Here is a 20,103-nt window from a genome sequence, read left to right as displayed (position 1 = left end):
CACAAAAAAAGTGTTTAGGTTTTTGCCAATTAGGTCCCCACAAATTAGAATCAGAGTGCCAGATGCTTTAACAATTGGAGGTACGTTTTGCACCAAAAAGAAGTAAGATCCAGGTCTTTAAAGACCCAACATCCAACCCAAGCACAGTAGTGGGAGTTCTAGAAGCCAAAGGGCAACCTGAACGAGTCTGGTGTTTTGAGTCATCTGAAGTGTGGTGCTCACTCTGATGCCATGCTTTTCTTATCCATGGGGTTGGTCCATACCTGGGAGGCACTGGAAGGACTATATGGAAGGACTATATCATGAACTATGACTATAAAAGCTACACAATGCCTGGGAAAATGAGTAAAAAATCTTGGCATCCTGGATAAGGCAAGGAAAAATGCTACTTAAAAATAACAGATAGTGATGATGGCAGGTCCAGAGGGCATTTGGGAGAAGTTGAGTTTCCACTTAGCTTTTCTAAAATTGGTCTTGGTAACTTTACTAAAAATAAAATCACTAATGTGTCTCCAGCAGGTACAACTAAGTGTTTGGTCTTAATTATTTCTTAGAGCTCACCAGCAGCCTATATCATGGGATATATTTCTTGTCTGCTTGCGTGCCCACTTCTTGGTTTGAAAGGTTTCCTAACGCACTACTGGGACTTCTCTGAATGTTGTACTTGAACATATTCAATGACTATGGTCATTCTCGGGGGTCATAGGGCACAAACTATTAACTGCTCCTTTCTTGGATGGGGGTCTAGTTTGTTGGACTGACACACCCCACTGAATTCTCTTACATATTCTCCATATTTCCTTCCCCTTATCACATGCATTTTCAATCCCTGAAGAGATGTGCATGTATGATTATTCTCACTTTCTTGGGTCCTCATTTTTATGATGGTTCCCTTAACTGCAATCAATTGATTTTTTGGTGGTATAACTCATTCTCAGATGCCATTGTCTTGAAATAAAAAAGAATCCTAAGAGGTGAACACTCTCATTTTCTGCTATGTAAACCATAAGGAAACTTTGCCTCAAAAGTCTATCTTTTGATGTACAACAACAATGGGCACTGGATCAGCCATGTTTTAAGCTGGGTAGTCTTTTTCTACAACTGATACTCTGAGGACAGTATTCCTCAGAGCACAGATGCTACTTGAAAAGAAGAAGAAAAAAGATTCCATGATCAAGTGAGTCTGGGAAATTCTGGGTTAAATAAAACTGGAGAACTTGCTTTCTTACATGACTTTATGGATCCTTTAATCTCTTAATTGCACCAAGACTCTCCAAGATTATGTTATAATATGCAGCACTTTCCCCAAATTCTTTGCCCACTGATTCTTTGTTTCAAACCTTCCTCATGGGACTAATGTTCCAAAAGTTACTTTGGGAAAGGCTAGTCTAGACTTATAACCCTTGGATTCAGTTTCTCCCAAGGAGAAAGCAAAATCATAGTAAAAGAGAGAGGGTCAGGGAAGAAGTGGGAAAAGAATCTAACTCTGCAAGTACCTGTTGCTGCTGCTGCTGCTAAGTCGCTTCAGTCGTGTCCAACTCTGTGCAACCCCAGAGACAGCAGCCCACCAGGCTCCCCTGTCCCTGGGATTCTCCAGCCAAGAACACGGGAGTGGGTTGCCATTTCCTTCTCCAATGCATGAAAGTGAAAAGTGAAAGGGAAGTCGCTCAGTCGTGTCCAACTCTTAGCAATCCTATGGACTGCAGCCCACCAGGCTCCTCTGCCCATGGGATTTTCCAGGCAAGAGTACTGGAGTGGGGGTGCCATTGCCTTCTCCGCTGCAAGTACCTGGCAATACTTAAATTGAGTTTCCTAAGGAAAAATTAGTTTCTCTGGGAAAGTAGCAAAGTGGCTGATTATTTTTTTTTCTTCTTCATTTTCATGTGCTCTGACCTCTTAGCTCAAAAGTTAACGTCAACACTTTGGAGTTCCTCTTCTATAAGGTATAGGTGGTCAACGCTCATGGCCACAGGAAAGTTAGGGCTAAAACATTCATGGGAAGGGAATCAGGAATCCCTCAAAGAGAATTTTCCCCTTTAAGTCGGGTTCATTTAATAGGGGCATATCATGAACACTTAGTTCAAATCTCATCCAAATCAATCCATTATTCAGCCTCTAATGTTGTCACATACTCATATAAAGCTGTCACTATCTCCTAAGAAGTAGCTCCACTCCATACATGTTAGTATATATGCTTACACAATTATGTGTAGCTTTTGTAATCAACTGGGAAAGACTTCCCAGCCTTTCAATGACTGTCACAGACTGGGATGTAGATTTATAATGATGCATAAATTGATACATAAGTTGGTGAATATGAATCTCCATATCCCACACAGGGAGAAGCATCATTGTCCAAGAGCAGGAATACCTGGTCAGAAAGGTTAACCAGCCCAGGGAGGTCTTGCCAGCTCCATCTCTGGAGTCCACCTCCTCCTATGAGGGCTCCCGACTTGAGTCTCCTCCACTGACTGAAAAAATACACCAAGGGAGTATTACAGCCTTGCTGACTCCAATTTAAAGTCACAAAAGCTATCCTTCTGATGAATGATATTTCACTTTCACAGTGAACCCCACTGTAGTTCCTAAGTCACGGGCCCCCTAATTAAGTTAAAACTACTGTTATCTGTCTTGTTCTGACTGACATTATCCTGAACAGAAATGAATGAGACATCAGATTTTTAATTGAAACCAGACATAAACTCCTTGAATATAAGGCTATTATCCATTATTCCCTTACCCAGGCCCAGTAAAGTGGCCATCATGGGATAGGTGCTCCAAGCCTCGGTTGAATGAGCAAAGGACTCCCAGCTCTTGAGGGCCTCCTCCTCTCAGTGGATTTTTCCTCTGAGGAAGAGGGTGACACTCTCTGCCTTTATGTTAATGGGTTGCTTACAGTACTTACTGAGATGGAGAATGTGAAAGTGGAAGGTCATCACCACCTTCCTAATAATCGGCAACGTACAAGAGGTCCTGACCACGTATGTTAGCCAGATAACATACGTGGAATTTTTTTTTTTTTCTCAAGGAATGCTAACTATTCTGTGGAGGGCACCACACCTGAGCAATGATCTCTGTCTTATAACAACTGCTAGTGTCTGTCAACCAACAGAAGTCAACCAAACAGGCAAGTACTCTAGTTTAATGATTAAAGACCTCTAGAAAAGCATCTGGAGGCTATCTTTTATAAAAAATAAAAATACAGCATCTCAAGGCAGATAAATTTGAACCGGTGCTGTGTTTCTAGCATGACACTTTAGCGTATGTGTCTCAGTGATGAAACAAGACTGTTATCTCAGCAGGTGCTTGTGTGACCCACTCCCCCAGTTTGGGTCCAAATCCTTTTTCTGTCGCTATAGTGTTCTCTGTTCCTGTTTCTCTGGGGGAAAGTCCAGGGTGGTCTCTAGTACCAATAAAATCTTACACTCTTTTCCCAAGGCAGAAGGTCAAGGAGCAAAAAGCAGGGATCAAGAATGAGAATGAATTAGCAGGATGCCAGGTACACTGGGGTAGGTGAATGTGGGAAAGTGGTGATGGTTGTGAGGGATGATAACTGACTAAATAAAACCAAATTAAACCCAAACCAGACATTCAAGAGAATGACATAAAATCAATCTCACTTTCCACTTTGCTGATTTCCAAACTGAGAACCCTTTTTGAGAATTAATGACATAAACCGGTGCCTTTCTGTACTTAGCTTCAGAAACTAAGATGTCCTGTGTGAACATCCTTTCCAGGGTTGAGGTCTCTGAGGGCAAATGTTTCCCAGGACAATGACAGGACCAAGCTGAGGGTGAGGATCGCTCTGATTGGAGCTACCTTACTGCACAGCTCCACGGGGTATGTCTTATGTTGTGAACTATATAAATAGCGCCCTCTGGAATTGTACCACTTGCTAGTAAAATTCTTGGAGACTTGGAATCTTAACTTCTCCTATGGGATGCTAGCAACATGAGGGAAAAAGGAAACAGTGTTATCTGAAAAAATTTTAGGGGTTCAGCAAGCACCCCTTCCTTTTATAAATAGTGAAATCCTTCCTCACACAGGTAATTCAAATAATCTCGCTCCTCACTATTTAGAAATATATAACAAAGGCATTTAGATGGTTCCGTTCCATTACCTATGACCCCACCTCTCTTGAAATTTATTGTATAAGTTACACTACTTTTTAAAAAGGTCACAGTATGATAAAAGAGGAAACTATTAATATTGACTATGATATCCTACTAATTTGCATTTAATTTCATAATTTCCATAAAATTTACCTTCAAGAATTTTAATGCTAAACATGTAAACAGTTTTTGCATCTGGCGGGTGAAGGTGAATATCACTGAAAACTACAGGAGAACTGTGTTTTTGTCAAGCCATCTCCTCACTTCTTTACTTAGGTAAGCGAGAAAACAGAGTCCAAATCAAATAAACCAGACGCCTTGACTTCACTGGCTAAAATGCAAGCAAAACTGATCTCTTTTCATGTAGTTTTACCCCACTTTTAATTTGCTTCACTAAGGGATTTTCTAGGACAGTGCTCAGCAAACTCACGGCTTCTCTGATTGCCAAGCTCATGGAAACAAAGTGCTTTCTCTTAAAACTCTGAAAACAACATTCCAAAGTAACCCACCATTAGATACTGTGCCAGCAATAGACTACATATCTATGAAAAAGAAAGGAGAGGAGGAAAGAAAATGCATAACATAAACAAGAACAGACAAAACCTTAAAGAGGAAGGAGAAAGGAAAACATTTAGATTCCCTGAGTGATGGAAATAAATACCAAAGCTATTAGTTTCAGTTCAAAGAATATATCACTTTATGCTGTTTATTATTTCTTGAGGATTATTTATTTTATCTTAAAATATCCAAAGGGTAAAAGGGGTCTTAGAGGTAAGCAGCGATGAAACTGACCTGGTCAGGAGAGGGCCTGTGGTTGGAATGCTGCGACCTCCCAGGAGACCGGTGGTGGTGGTGGTGGTGGTGGTGGTGGTGATGGTGGTCCTCATCGTAGTTGTCCGCCATCAGCTTCATCCTGTTTTGGGTCTGCACAGAACACAAACCAGGGAAGATTCCATCAGGAGCTGGAAGACCAGCCAAAGAGGGTCAGGGCATAATTACAACACCTGTAGGGCTCCCATTATTCTTTTTTAAGGAACAGAGATTTTCACTTTTAGTTCAATGGAAACTTAATAAAGAAAGCACCATTCCATTAGCTTTGGTGACAGAGGTTCTGTCACATCACTGAATCCGCTGTGTTGTCAGATAGACATTCATAGACATAAGTGTACTTCCCCCACGTGATTTAAAAGCCAATAAATGGACACATGCTAAAGTGCTTTGTGTTATCAAGCGATCACACAGATCCATAGTAAGCTTGCAATAACATACTGCCAACCATCACATCTTACCCTCTAGAGCAAGCAAGGGAAGGAAGCCCTGAATGAAAAGATGGGAAAGACCTGGAAGGAGACAGAGAGCTACAGACAACAGTCGTCCTGCAAGACAAGGCAGAGAGGCCCACCAAAAGGCTGCCAACCGCAAAAATATTGATGGGGCTGGTTTGTTGCTAGGATGACTTCTAGGGCAATGGCTCTCTATGGACATTTTAACTAATATCGTTCTTTAGGGAAATTAAGGCAAAGAAAGCAAAGCTGATGGAGAAGAGTTAACCACTCTAATTTGACTCCTTGCTATGTTTGTCACACGAGGCAACTAAGTGTCAGAGTTAAACTCCAAGGGCTACAGAACTATATGGTTTTATTATGCAAGGCAAGAAAGAGACCAATGATCAATTGAGCTAACAAAGGTCACAGAATCCACAAAACTGCCTGAAGTCCACGGAGAAAGGCAGATAAAAATATCCAGCTCAGAAAGCTGGGAAATGCAGAGACTCCAAGTGTGAGCTTGGAGATAAGGCCATCTGGGTTCAACCACCTCTTCACTGGGTACATGGTCTTTTGAGAATTAACTATTTCTATGCCCCAATTTCCTCAACTTTCAAATGGGAGTAATAGAACCCCTTCCCTGGGGTTGTTGTGAGGACAAAGTATTGTGAAGAGAGTGAATTTCAAGTCAGTCCAGAATCTGGTCCATAATGGGCTTGAAATAAAAGTCATGCTACTATTACTATTGTCATTGTTTACTAGAAGACACTTCTCCTTCTTAATACATGTTTCCTCTGTTTGTGACAGCTGCCCCAGCCACCTTTCCCTGCCTCTAGTTTCCGTGTCAGGCTAATGCATAGCCTTTTCCTGACCCCGCCCTTGAGACCAGGTGACATGTACCTCCTGCTTACCACGCCTCTCTGACCACGGATTCGTCCGTCCATTTGTCAGTAAACTTGAGGCTGCTTCTTTCATCAGTCTCTCTCCAGCGTCTAACACAGGGCCAAGTAGATACAGATAACATTATACATGTTGCTGTAACAAGTGACTCAAAGAAAGAAGAGGCCATAATTTTGAGGGCCACTGTCATTCTGGAGGTGAGCAACCCAATTGTCTTCAGCCAGGGAAGGTCATTAAGAATTGAGGACATCTCATGAGTTGCCGTAACAACCCCACTGGTGGCTCATGACAATGAGCCATCAACACTTTAAGAGAGCTGAAAGTCAGAGTCTGGCAGAGCATTCAGACAGTTGGAATTTTAGTATGTAACATAAACAATACTCGGATAACAATTCTGGACCTAGCAGTCTATTCTTGTAGTGTTCTTCATGTATGATCTAATTTATCCTCAAAACTTTCCTGGGGGAATTATTACTATCCTCATTTACAGCTGGAAAATCAAGGCATAGATTTTCTTTCTTGACACAGAACATGGAGATAATCTGGACCTTCCAATTCTCAATCTTGAGGCCTTTCTCTTTGCCATGTTGCTAGCAAAAAAAGGCAAACAGCTGAACAGGTAGAAATAGCTTTCTCACAGATGCTTTGGTTCTGTTAAGTTTTGGAAACTGACTTCACATTCCAGTTCTGTAGGACAGAGGATGTCTCATGATTTACTCACTCCAGTGTTTTAAATGTGTACAATATTTGAAAGGCCCCAGAATAGACAGTTAAAAAAAAAATGCAAGTATATGGATAAAGACAATAAAAATAGAGAGAAAGAGCCACCTAAAAAAAAAAAAAAAAAAATCCCAGGCAACCTCTGGCAGCTGATAGCATTTCCAGCCTTCATGTGTCCACTTAAAGTGTCAGAAGACCCAACGGACACGTTATATGTTGTGAGAAAGAGCAGTCAGTGGAGCTGTTGCCGACCAAATGCTGCGACTCCCCTACCGGCCTGTACTCGTGCATGAGATTGTGAAATGTCGTGTTCACACCTAAAATTCCAGTATCGTCAGGAGCCTGCAGTTTTGAACTCACGATCTAATAAATCTGGAATTGTTTCTTCTAAAAGAATTCTGAAAGTCTGAAGGGAGTTATAAGATCTGCTATGGTCAAGAAGAAAGGGACTCACCCAAGAATGAGTGATGAAGCCTAAATGAACAAATAATAACCCTACTATTGTAAACATCATAATGTCCTTATCCTTTGGGGAAGCTCCTGTGATTTTATGAGATTATTTTCTTACCAGTGACAAGCTTAAAGCTCCCTACCTTTGAACTGTATCCCATAAAAGAATGTACAAGCTAAACAAGATGCTATATGCGGTCCTAAATGTGTCTGCTGAAATGAGGTGTTGGAGAATAGGCATGTCATGGGATAAAGACTGTAAATGAATGATGTCATCTTTCCAATTTGGTGCTGAAATATAAATAAACCACGTTGTTCATGTGAATACCAGATCTGGGGGAAATGTACACACAGCAATTGTGAGCGGAAGAGGCTTCTTTTGATTAGTCTGGGCTGGAAGAGAAGAGTGTGAAATGGAGACGAAAAATGAGAGTTTAGCCTGATACTTTAGACCATTTTTATTTATCTAGCTTGTAGCATATCCCCTAAACTGTGACCGATTGCTTACAGGCTGGTTTCTAGTTTTCCCTTCCGTAAAAACGTTTGACTGATCCTGCTTACTTAATTATCAAATTGGAAATGGAGCTCTTAATGTTTTTTCAATCTACACTACCTATCCTTATCTCCACCCAATTATATTGGTTTCCTAACATGCCAAGAATGGTCTATAAGGATAGGAAGCTATGAATAAACACTCCCTAAAGGTGGATGGAAGAAAAATTGCAGAAAAATCTTAAGGCTTGGAACAAGGATTATACTTGCTCAAATAATTTCAAACATGTTCATCAGGTGATTCCATGTGTGATGGTTCATATCCCTGTAGCCATCAGATATACAAGGTGCCCACCACAAAGCCTTATACAGCACATCTTCTGGACAATCAAAAGTGAAATTCCAGGAAAGCTAATACAGAGTTGGAGCGAGATAGCTTTCCATGGCACTACTCTTGGGAACTAATGGCCTCATTTAGTAATTCACGAAAGCCTGTTTTTATTTCCTTTTCAGAGTTTACCAAACTGCTGACCTGACACATTCACCTTTGGCTGTGTTATATTTGTTTTATTATATTATGTCATGACTGCTGAGACAAATCTAATCAGATTTCATTTTCTACTTCCTCTTTCTTCCAGACGCCACCTTATTTCTCTGGGGCAATAGGTTCCTAACAGCTTTCCTGCTGCACTCTTGCCTCCGGTCAAACACGACCTGTAGTCAGAGTGACATCAGACCTCTGTTACTACCTGGCTTCAGCTTCCCAGAGACTCCACACTGTCCCCAGGAAAGAGCCCCATCTCCTGCAGAGCTTAGGAAGCTCTTGTTAGGTAACTGCTGTTCGCCTCCCAGCATCCCACCTTCCTCTCCCCTGCCCGGGGACATGCTATCCTCTCCTCCTGTCATGCCTTTTATGACATGCTCCTCTTCTTCTACCTTGGTTATAACCATTAGTTCTTCTAGTCTTAGCTTCGACATTATCACCTCCAGAACCACCTTCCTTAAGTCCACCTTGGAAGGGATTAAGTGCCATTCTACTGCCTTCCCCAGAATTCTACTACTTCCATCACAGCACTTATCTCTATGAATGGTAAATAACTGCATTCTTTCTTGGCTTTCTCCTCCGCTAGGTTGAAATTCTCTTCAGGGAAAGTGCTAGGTGCGAATTACCCTTGGATTCATCACCTAGCACAGTCTGATATTTAAAAAGTAAATGTATGTTGAATAAATGTGTAAGTGTATGAAGGAATGAATGGAAAGGATACTGGTTATTTGGAAAAGATAAAAAGAAAAAATACAGAATTAGCATCTATGATGAATCAGTTGAGTATGTAACTCTCATGTGATGGTTTAACTTTCCCCATCATGCCTTTGTTCTTGGTTGTTGTTGTTCTTGGACATGAGAGAGCAGGATAAATGTACAGTTCTGGAACTGTTACAAAAGTCAAGTTGTTCTTGTTTGAGAAATATTCTGTTCTTGAATAAAATGGACCTACTGAAATACTTCATGTCTTTGGGTAGTTACATCATTAAGAATAAAGAGAGTGGGGGTGTCATGAGGTTTATTTCCTTACTATATTCTAGCCTTTGGAAGAGCAGGAATCTTTAGAATACTTTCATTAGCACCAAAAGTCAACCATGGAAAACTGAAACTGTATCTATTAACTAAAATCCTTGATGAACACCATCTGTGAAAAGGTGCCATAGACTCCACTGCTCTTGACTTTTCTGAAGAGTTTATCCAAGGAGCTCTTGAAACAAAATGAAAATCCTTGATTGACTAGTAATAGACTCAATAGCTTAATAGGAATATGTAGCTATAAAAGTGTAATATTAAAACTGCCTTTAAAAATATTTTAGCAAGGTGGCAATAACAAACTATGCTTTGATCAGTCATCTGGATCAACTTAACAATAAAACCTTCACGAATATGGTTTAAATAAGAAAAAAATATATAACAAATTTGTTGCTATGGGATATGGAGATAATACCATACTAGCAATTACACTTTCTCCTCTCAGGTTTTCTTTTCTGCCTCTTTCCTGCCAGGGAAATTCGAAATAGTCCAGAACTCTTCTATCGGCCTTCTTTCTGTGAAATCAGAGCAAGGTCAATAGTGCCTGTCTCTGAGTTAAAGATGAAGAAACTTTAACTGAGCAACAACTGAGCAGTGAGAAGGGAAGGGATTTCCAGAACACCCACAGGCCCACACAGCAGTGAATCATAAGTGAGTGGGGTCTGGGTTCCAATGCTTGGGTTACTCTTGCAGGACAGAATGAAGCAGGGGGATAAAGAAGCTATTAGGGGAGTATTCAGCATCAGGGAACCTTATGGGAGTAAGTGAGAATCACTGATGGAATGCCTTCTATGGTGGACACTGCACAGAAATTCATTCAACACTCATCAAACTCCTGCAACCACAAGACTAGAACAATTACATGTCAGGCTAAGTGTCTGAGTAGAACACATTCATTGAATCCTCTGAGATAGCTATTCTTATGAGCCATCTTTTACAGACAAGGAAATCAAGCCCATGATTGCTTAGCTAGTGCATACAGAAACAGGACTTAAACCCAGGTTTCTGACTCGAGTCCTATAGTTGTTTATGAATGGAAAGGTCCCAGGCCAGATGCATGCAACAAAGCAAAGATAAATATATGGGGAATTACAGGATGGACTGTAACACAGTATAAGAAGAAAAACAAGGAGAAAGGCTTGGTTTACTTGAGTGTCTGGAGGCAGGAAAAATCCATTCTAGCTAAGGGCTGGATATCAGATAAGGCTGCATGGGTCAGATGACCTCTGAGCTAAGATGTGAGAGTTGGTGTGGACACAGCTATAAGGAAGAGTGAACTGGGGAGATTCTCAACCAGAACGACAAACTCACCTTCTAATCATCATGAGAGGAAAAACAGGCCAATGAGGGGAACTGGAACTCAAAACATGGTATGTACATCAACATGACCAATTAAAGAGGGAGGAGGGTTCAGGATGGGGAACATGTGTATACCTGTGGCGGATTCATGCTGATATATGGCAAAACCAATGCAATATTGTAAAGTTAAAAAATAAAATAAAATTAAAAAAAAAAGAACTCAAATTAAATAATAAACATACTAAAAATAAGTTTAAAAAAAACCATGATGTCTGTGTATGTGTTGTTTTCTTCATTCCTTTACTGGATGTGAGGAGAGCAGGAAAAATATTTCAGATGGTAATTCGCTATCTTATTTCTCAGAAGAACTTACCAACTTGGGGTTTTGGAAGGAATTTTATAAGAGCCATAGCCATATGCTCACACACATCAAATCATGCCATCTTTGGGAAACTGGGCCAGGGTCTGGACATCCATGTATTTAGAAATACCTACACAAACTACTGCGGCAGCATCAGTCCTGCCTTGAAAACTGGTCTGATCTCCTCCTGCTTTTTAGCTCGTCAGTCCTGCCATCCATCTGTAGCCAAACAGGACACTGATGAGACTCTTCCTCCCAGCCTTGCTGAAGCTGCTTCCCTCAGCTCTTATTTATAGACAGAAAATTAGTAGTCACCACGGACAGTTTGGCTGCTATTTTTGTACCTAGTCATTGAGTGCCCTTATTTTACTTCATTTGTAATTGTTATAGGGAAGTGGGTGCCCCTCCCCTATCCTCTCGTCCCGCCCCGGAGATCACTCGCAGACTGGATGGTCAGTCCTGGACGTGCTGCTGTCATCCCGCCTCAAGCCTCCGCACTTCTCCTTGCCTGAGGTCTTCCCCTGGTCACGCGTGTAGGTATGGCCAGGGAACAGGGCAGACAAAAGTTCATGTCCTTAGGAAAAAAACCCCAGTCTAAGAGGGAGTGAGGTGACTGATAAATAACCAGCGTTCTAGTCCCTTAGTGGAGGCAAGACAGGAAAGAATGCCTTTCGCATGAATGAAACTCCACATGAACAGATGCGAGTCTACTGTTCATATTTCTTGTTGTACTTATTTTTGGGTAGTTTTTCTTTTCTTTTTTTCTTCTAAAAGCAAGGGAGGGAGATTATTCTAATCAACTGTGTCCTGCTGTCACTTTAGGAACCTGAGGAATTCCCCAAAGGGTTCTGGACAGATAGTACAGCTGAGACCATCATCACCTCTGTTCTGCTACCAGCCAGTGCAGACCATGGGGCCAGAGAAAGAGCTCTATGTGCTTTGCTAACAATATAAAGATCCTTAATAGTAGCAGAAAGAGGACTGGCACTGTGAGACAGACCCTCCTGTGAATACCAAGAATAATAAGAGGCTTTCCTAGCTCTTGCTGTGTGCCAACCACAGCACTTTGCTGTTATCATCTCTTCTCATCAGTCGCAGCAAAGCTCTGATGTAGGCTGGGGGTGGAGAAAGGCATATTCAAAATCTTTAATGGTGGCAAGCACAGGGGATGAAGCCCCTAAAAACCAAGAGGGAATCCTCACTATCATCCCTGATAGAGGCTGTGATTATCCCCACTTTCCAGATAAAGAAACTGAGGCTTTTCAGTATGATAGCCCTGTTTGCCTTCTTTGCAACAATATTGTGAGTTGAGATTGTGGGATAAGTTTGAGAAACATGCCTTTGGAATGTATGGGTAAAGAGGGAAAGTGTATGTGAAGTTGCTCAGTCGTGTCCGACTCTCTGCGACCCCATGGACTGCAGTCTATCAGGCTTCTCCATCCATGGGATTTTCCAGGCAAGAGTGCCAGAGTGGATTGCCATTTCCTTCTCCAAAAGAAGGAAAGTAAAAGTAAAATACGTAATGGCAGTGGTAGTGTTTATGAGAAAGATACCCAAGAAAGATACAATCTTGTACCCAAGATCGTACAACTGAAAGATTTGGGAGTATGATTCCACAGCTTCCTAAGTACCCACTCTACCATCCTGCTCAGACTCATAGAGACTGATCCCGACACTTTACGGTCTGAACCACCAGGAAAGTCCAAAAAGTAAGACTGAGCTGGAAATGGGCTCTTAACTCTCTGGACAGTGACCCCAGTTAGAGCTGATGAGAGAAAGAACTCACTTTTTATTTTAAAGCTCTCTGTGAAAAGGATGAAACTCAGACACATTATAAAAATCTTGATCAAGCCCCATGTTGCTGACCAAGTCCTAATACAAATTCAAAAGTCATTATCCACAAGCTGCATTAATTTTTAATGCTTTAACCAACAGGATAGTTTCAAACCTAGGCTAACATGTCAGCAACTGAAGACAACCAAGAAATTTCTAACTTTCTGAGCACTGCTCGAAATGGCAGGGGTCTGGGAAAAGGGGAAGGCCCTAGAAGTTTCTACCACAAAGTTACTTAGTTAAGCTCAGGTCTGTTTAATTAAGTAGTGGACAGCACATGCTATACTTAGCTTTTAAACACTTGTAAAGTCCTCTTCACTCATTTATCTTACTTGTCACTGACAAGCTCTTCAAGGACTGTAACAGTATGCAGAGCATGAAGAGCCTGGGTAAACAATGCATATTTTATGTGGAGTCTAAACTGTTTCAACTCAGAGAGTCAATAGAGGGTCTCTGGGAAAAAAAAAAAAAAACCCAGACTTCTACTAACTAAGGACATATTCTGTGTATGGCCTATTAGAGTTTCTTTAGAAAGTGAGCTTGAAAATCAAATTCCAATTTTTTAACTAAAAAGAAAAGAAGAGAGGCTGGAAAAAAAGCAAAGAAGGGTGAGAGGGAGGAAAGAAGGAAGAAAAAAAAAAGAAAAGAGGAAAAAAGAAAATGAGAAGGCTGTTTATAGGCATTAGAACTCAGACTCTAAAACTGTGCTGACAAGGGAGGTCAAGGTCTTCATTCAATTCATACATCCAATAAAGATTCATTATTACTGGCCTGCGTAGAATCATCTCCTTAACTGAAGAACTGTGGAAATTAACTTGTGGTATGGCCAAACAGAACTAGTCAATAGATTGGAAACTGACAGTTCAATGACTATGCTGAGAAAAATGTGAAGGTTGAGCAACACAGCAGCACCTCAGGAGAGGACGGAGAGCCTTACACATGAAGGGCTAAGAGGAGACATGTCCACATACCTGGAGATATGCAAGATGAACCACAGGGAGTATGAAGGGTTTTTCACACTTATATATGTGTAGTCACTCTGTCGTGTCCAACTCTTTGTGACCCCATGGACCACAGCCCTCCAGGCTCCTGTGTCCATGGGGATTCTCCAGGCAAGAATACTGGAATGGGTTGCCATACCTTCCTCCAGGGGATCTTCCCAACCCAGGGATTGAACGCAGGTCTCCCACATTGCAGGTGGATTCTTTACCGACTGAGCCACTAGGGAAGTCCAAGAATACTGAAGTGGGTGGCCTATCCCTCCAGGGTATCTTCCTGACTCAGGAATTAAACGAGGTTTTCCCTGATAGGTCAGTTGGTAAAAAATCTGCCTGCAATGCAGGAGACCCTGGTTCAATTCCTGGGTTGGGAAGATGCCCTGGAGAAGGGATAGGCTATACACTCCAATATACTTGGGCTTCCCTTGTGGCTCAGCTGGTAATCTGTCTGCAATGTGGGAGACCTAAGTTTGATCCCTGGGTTCGGAAGATCCCCTGGAGAAGGGATAGGCTATCCACTCCAGTATTCTGGCTTGGAGAATTCCATGAACTGTATAGTCCATGGGGTCACAAAGAGTCTGACACCACTACATGATTTTCACTTTCACTTTCACTCTGGCATTGCAGGTGTATTCATTATCATTGAGCTACCAGGGAAGCCCTTTTCATAGTTATGGGTTTGCTATAAAATGTGTTTGAATAAATTAGGTGGTGCTAGTGATAAAGCCTGGCAAATCCCATGGACGGAGGACCCTGGTGGGCTGCAGTCCATGGGGTCGCTAGGAGTCGCACACGATTGAGCGACTTCACTTTCACTTTCACTTTTCACATTGGAGAAGGAAATGGCAACCCACTCCAGTATTCTTGCCTGGAGAATCCAGGGACGGGGGAGCCTGGTGGGCTGCCATCTCTGGGGTCGCACAGAGTCGGACACGACTGAAGCGACTTAGCAGCAGCAGCAGCAGTGATAAAGAACCTGCCTGCCAATGCAAATAGATGCAGGTTTGATCCCTGGGTCAGGAAGATTCCCTGAAGGAGGGCACGGCAACCTACTCCAGTATTCTTGCCTGGAGAATCCCATGGACAGAGGAGCCTGGTGGGCTACAGTCCATAGAGTCATGCAGAGTCGGACACAACTGAAGCAACTGAGCACGCATGCATGGTAACAATCTCATCCAAAAAGGGAATTCACAGAAATTATGTTAGAGAACATGGAAAACCTTATGAAGGTGGTTTTCAAAATGAGAGAAGCTTGAGACACCCTCATCAGAAGGAAAGAGCAAAGCAACTGAGAACGAGTTGGGTTTTAGAGGTCAGAGACTAGAAATTTGGAGCAGACCAGAGAGAGAAAATGCATCCAGAAGAACTGTGAGAGGACAGAAAGACATTCTCCTACAGGGTCTTTTGAGCTCAGTGCAGAAATGGGGGCAAATGCAATCTGGGCTGAATCCCAGTGCTGAGGCTGAGTGGAAGGGCACAAACCCAAGACCTCCTCTGCACCTCACCCCTTTCAAAACAAAACAAATGACAACAAAGCAGGGAGAGAAGGGAGGGTGTGAGCAATGCAAAACATGTGGTGGGGCTGCTGGCCGGTGCTGAACACAGAGAGAACCCTAGGGAGAGGGGTGGTGAGCAGGCGAGGAGAGGTTTGGCAGGGCGGAGGGGGTCTGGCAGCCGGAGAGTGAGAAGAAGACGGAGGGAGAGACAGCTAGGGCTTTGGACAGAGAACAAACCCCTCTCCCCAGCTGGTCTCACACTTGGGTAAGACAACTGGAGAAAATGTAAACACGCTCATTAGTAGTTTTTCAATCAGTTGAAAAACAAATGGGAAGGGAGAAATGGCAGTGGAGTGTCCCAAATACCAAATCTATGAAACATTCCCTCTGGCGTTTATCTTCTCATTTGCGTTGCTTGCTGTGCTGTCTCCCTTGTGTTTGGATTTCAGTATGCTTACTAGCTTTATAGGGGGTACTCTGAACTGACCCTAACTAGGACCAATTTAGTTCCACAGGGAAGGAGAATCTGAGTCGCATCTTCCTCTCTGGATACAAGGTCTCCATGGAGCCTCCCAGAGACACATGAATAACAGGCATGACAGGTCCCCTCACACTCTGCTCCAGGCTGATATTCCCCCAGCATACAAGAATGAAAACTCAACTACAACCACCACCTCTTCTGTGAAACTTTACCCCCAAGGAAGAGGCAAAATGCAACTTTGGGGTTTGGGGAGCTAAAGAAAGGATGAAATTACACTCTAGTTTAATCTGGAAATGCCCAGGGTGTTGACTCATGTTGTTTTTTGTTGTGTTTGTTTGTTTTCTCCATAATATCAAATTAAATTCATCTGAAGAACATATTTTGAAAATCAATTTCTCTTAGTCATCTGTTTAAGGTAGACTCCAAAAAACCTGATCTTCTATGACCCTGGAGTTGAAATAGCCTAAGTACAAAATATTCAAAAGCATTTCAGCTTGAATCTAAACAGATATTAAATTACATAATTAATGTTTCTTCAAAGCACTGAGTGGATGTGGGTAACCGGAAAGTGGCGATTTCAGCAGCTATCTTGAATCTCTTTCCAACGAATGAGCACTTGCCAGAATAATCCTGATTCATGTAATGTTAGTGCTAGGCCATACCTTAAATCAGTGACTCCAAGTTCACTGTTTAACACAAGGGGAAAATGAGGCTCCAGGAGGCTGAACATTAGTCAATCACAAACCCAGAGAAAGCCCCAGAATTCTTGACTGCTGGGCCAAGGCCCTTGCCCTGCCCCTGGCTGCCTTCCCATGTGATTTGCATGTGTAGACAAGTCCACCATGTCCATGACCAGTAATACCACAGGCCCATCTTGTGTCTTTCGTTTTGCATTCCAAAGTACTATGGTATTAATTTCCATTCTTGCAGTCTGAACAGCATCAAACACCTAATCATTTTCGTCTCAGTGCCTACAGATAGGTTAAGGAATTTTCCATCGTCTTTGAGAGTAGAACTACTTTCTAGCAGAACCACTAATTTAGCTTTCTAATTTCTTCTTTTTTATAACATCTATAAGTTTTCTATTATAGGAATCAAACATCTAGATATGAAAAATTAAATAGTGTACAAGAGTTTATTTTAAAAATTCTCCCTTCCCCTATCCTAATATCTACCCCTACTATTAAGGATTTTTGCCAGTCTTTCAAGAAAACTTTTATGCATAAGGTAAGAAAGGAAACACGTACACTCCCTTTAAAAATAAAATGCCCAAATGTCTTGGCCATCTTTTCATGTCAAGATCATGTAGAAATGCCTCATTTGTAATGGTTACATATTCCATTCTATGCATGTACTTCTCTTTACTAGTCCTCTATTGATGTGCTAAAACAGAGGGCAGAGATCTCTGTTTATCTTGTTCAAAGATTTATCCCAAGCACCTAAAGCATTGCTGGGCACATAGTGAGCATCAGCAAATGTTTGTTGAATGAGTGATTAACATCTGGGTCATTTCTGGCTTTTCATTATTCCAACAACGCTTCAAAGAATATTTTTCCAAAGGAACACCTTTGCCTGTCCTCATGTGCTTATTCTGAACAAGGATGGATGCTGAAACATGTAATAGATGTTTTTATAATGTACAAAGAAAAGAGATTCAGTAGAGATCCCTAGAATAAAGTATACACATTTTAAACTCTGAAAGATATTACCAAATTTCCCTTCAAAAATTTTGGTCAACTTCCAGTCTGTACCTCTTTGCCTACATTGTGCCAACACAAAATCTCATCAAACTCTTTAATCTTCAAAAATCTAACACATGCAAAACTGTTATCTCCTTCATATTTCCCTCATTATAATTTGAGGCTGAGCATCTTTTCATTGAGGGCTTCCGAAGTGGCACATTGGTATAATAATCTGCCCTGCCAATGCAGGAGAAGCAAGAGACATGGGTTCCATCCGTGGGCTGGGAAGATCCGCTGGAGGAGGAAATGGCAAGCCATGTCTAGTAATTTTGCCTGGAAAATTCCAAGGATAGAGGAGTCTGGCAGACTATGGTCTATGGGGTTGCGAAGAGTCAGAAACAACTGAGTGACTGAGCGCACACACACTCACACACACCCAAAGCTCCTCGAAGAGAATAATGCCTTGAACAGTCTGAATCCAAGGCGTCACATGTGTCCTTGTGTGTATGTGTGTGTGTGCTCAGTTGCTCAATCATGTGGTTGACTCTGCGACCCCATGGACTATAACCCGCCAGACTCCTCTGTCCATAGGATTTTCCAGGCAAGAATATTGAAATAGGATGCCATTTCTTCCTTTAGATTTTCCCAACCCAGGGATTGAACCTATGGCTCTGGTGTCTCCTGCATTGGCAGGCAGAGTTTTTACCACTGAGCCACTTCAGAAGCCTATATATACACACACACACGCACACACACACATATATATACATACACACACATACATACACATACATGTAAATAAAATACACACACACATATGAATTTGTTGTGTTAAATGATCAGCTGAAGTCCTGCCTTTATATTAACTTTCCAAAAAAATAATGTAAGTATAGCAATACCTAATCTTAGTGAACAAATAAAAATTAGAGATTGTCGACTTTATTCCAAGCTTCATAAACTACTGATTGCATAATTTGTTCTGGAATCTGGGTGTGGATCAATGTCAAACTTACAGTAGTTCATAAACACATTTTTCTTTTCAGAGTTTAGTGGTAATATTCCAGAGGTGGGTAAAATTTAGAAAAGCTTAAGAAAAGGGAAAGTTAATGTCCATATTCTTTAGGTACTTTCATACACTACTGGCAGGGTTGGCAGGGTTGTACACTGGTATAAACTTTCCTGAGGGCAACTTGGCATTATGTATTAAAATTTAAAATATGTATACCCTGTGGTCCAAAAGTCTTTTGAAAAGAAAGTTGTACAGAAATACAGGAATGAAAAGAGTAAAAGGATATTCACTGGGATATTGATCACAGGAGCAATTAATGAGAGGTAACAAAATACCCGTGTATCAGGTTTTTTAAAAACAAATTACTGAATATTCATTATGCATATAATAGAATACTTAATAGCAATTGAAGAGTCACGTATGTTTATATTCATCAGAAGGAAAGAGTATCACAACATATATTTGAATGGATGGTGAAGCAGGTGCTAAAACATGTTCATATATGTGTGCATGTATATGGATATACACATACATACATGCACGTGTGAGAAAAGTCCAAAAAGACCAGCACAAAACACTGCTAGATGTCTGGATTTCAGGATGCTTGGATCCTCCTTTATTTCTTTCTATTATTATTTGAATGTTTAATAAATGACAGGAAATAATAGATAAAAGAATAAGAAAGCTTTCTGTGCTACATATACACACACAAATGCTGATATATAGGTTGCTTCTCAGATTAAGCGGGAATGGCACTGAAATAATTTTAGTACAGGAGAAGAAATTCCTGAGACTGACCTTGGAGAACTTAGACTCCTGGGGCTTCTATTTGGGAGAACGTCAAAAAACAGTCCAGGAGCTAACGGAGCCCTGCTGGTTGGCCACAGCTCCCCTCTGTTCAGCCTGATCCTCTAAAATTCCGATCACTCTTAACCAATCTCTCGCTAGTCTAGCAAACTAGTGCAGCAAACTTGGAGAGACAGTGAGCAAACCTGGCCCCGTCAAATACTTGAAAATGCATGTCCTTCACAACTGCAACAAATGTCCCTGCCACAGCTACAGAGTACAGCTGCATGGAGAAGGAAGGGCTCCCAAGTCCCCCGCTGACTCAGGACCAACAGACTACGGCCAAGTTCAAATCCTCCCCCAGGAACCTTACAGCCCTCAACTGGATCAAGTCCGTGTCCATCTGAGTTTTGGCACCATGGACCAAAGATTGGGAGGATCTTTTTACTGTGTCTTTTCAAGTTGAGAGAATTAATAGTTTGGCTCGGAGTTTAGGAACTATCTTGTAATAACACGGCACTGCACGGCACTGCAATAATGTATAGGCTGCTGCTGCTGCTGCTGCTAAGTCGCTTCAGTCATATCTGGCTCTGTGCGACCCCACAGACAACAGCCCACCAGGCTCCCCTGTCCCTGGGATTCT

The 20,103-nt window shown here is 41.7% G+C and overlaps 1 protein-coding gene across 3 annotated transcripts in view; it reads right to left on the bottom strand.

The window, feature by feature from the left end:
- ERC2 (ELKS/RAB6-interacting/CAST family member 2) overlaps nucleotides 1-20,103 on the bottom strand; it is a 997,915-nt gene that overhangs the window by 194,166 nt on the left and 783,646 nt on the right. For 2 of the 3 annotated variants that reach the window (XM_055558162.1, XM_055558161.1), the window contains exon 18: nucleotides 4,905-5,036. In XM_055558162.1, coding sequence (XP_055414137.1) covers nucleotides 4,905-5,036 — 132 coding nt within the window. Of the gene's footprint in view, nucleotides 1-2,109; nucleotides 2,472-4,904; nucleotides 5,037-20,103 lie in introns of those variants that run through there. The other variant, XM_055558163.1, reaches the window with a different exon arrangement.

The sequence above is a fragment of the Bubalus kerabau genome, chromosome 20 (assembly GCF_029407905.1).
Source record: "Bubalus kerabau isolate K-KA32 ecotype Philippines breed swamp buffalo chromosome 20, PCC_UOA_SB_1v2, whole genome shotgun sequence".
Lineage (NCBI taxonomy): Eukaryota > Metazoa > Chordata > Mammalia > Artiodactyla > Bovidae > Bubalus > Bubalus kerabau.
The sequence above is the reverse complement of the archived record's forward strand: the minus strand, read 5'-3'. Positions and strand labels throughout refer to the sequence as shown.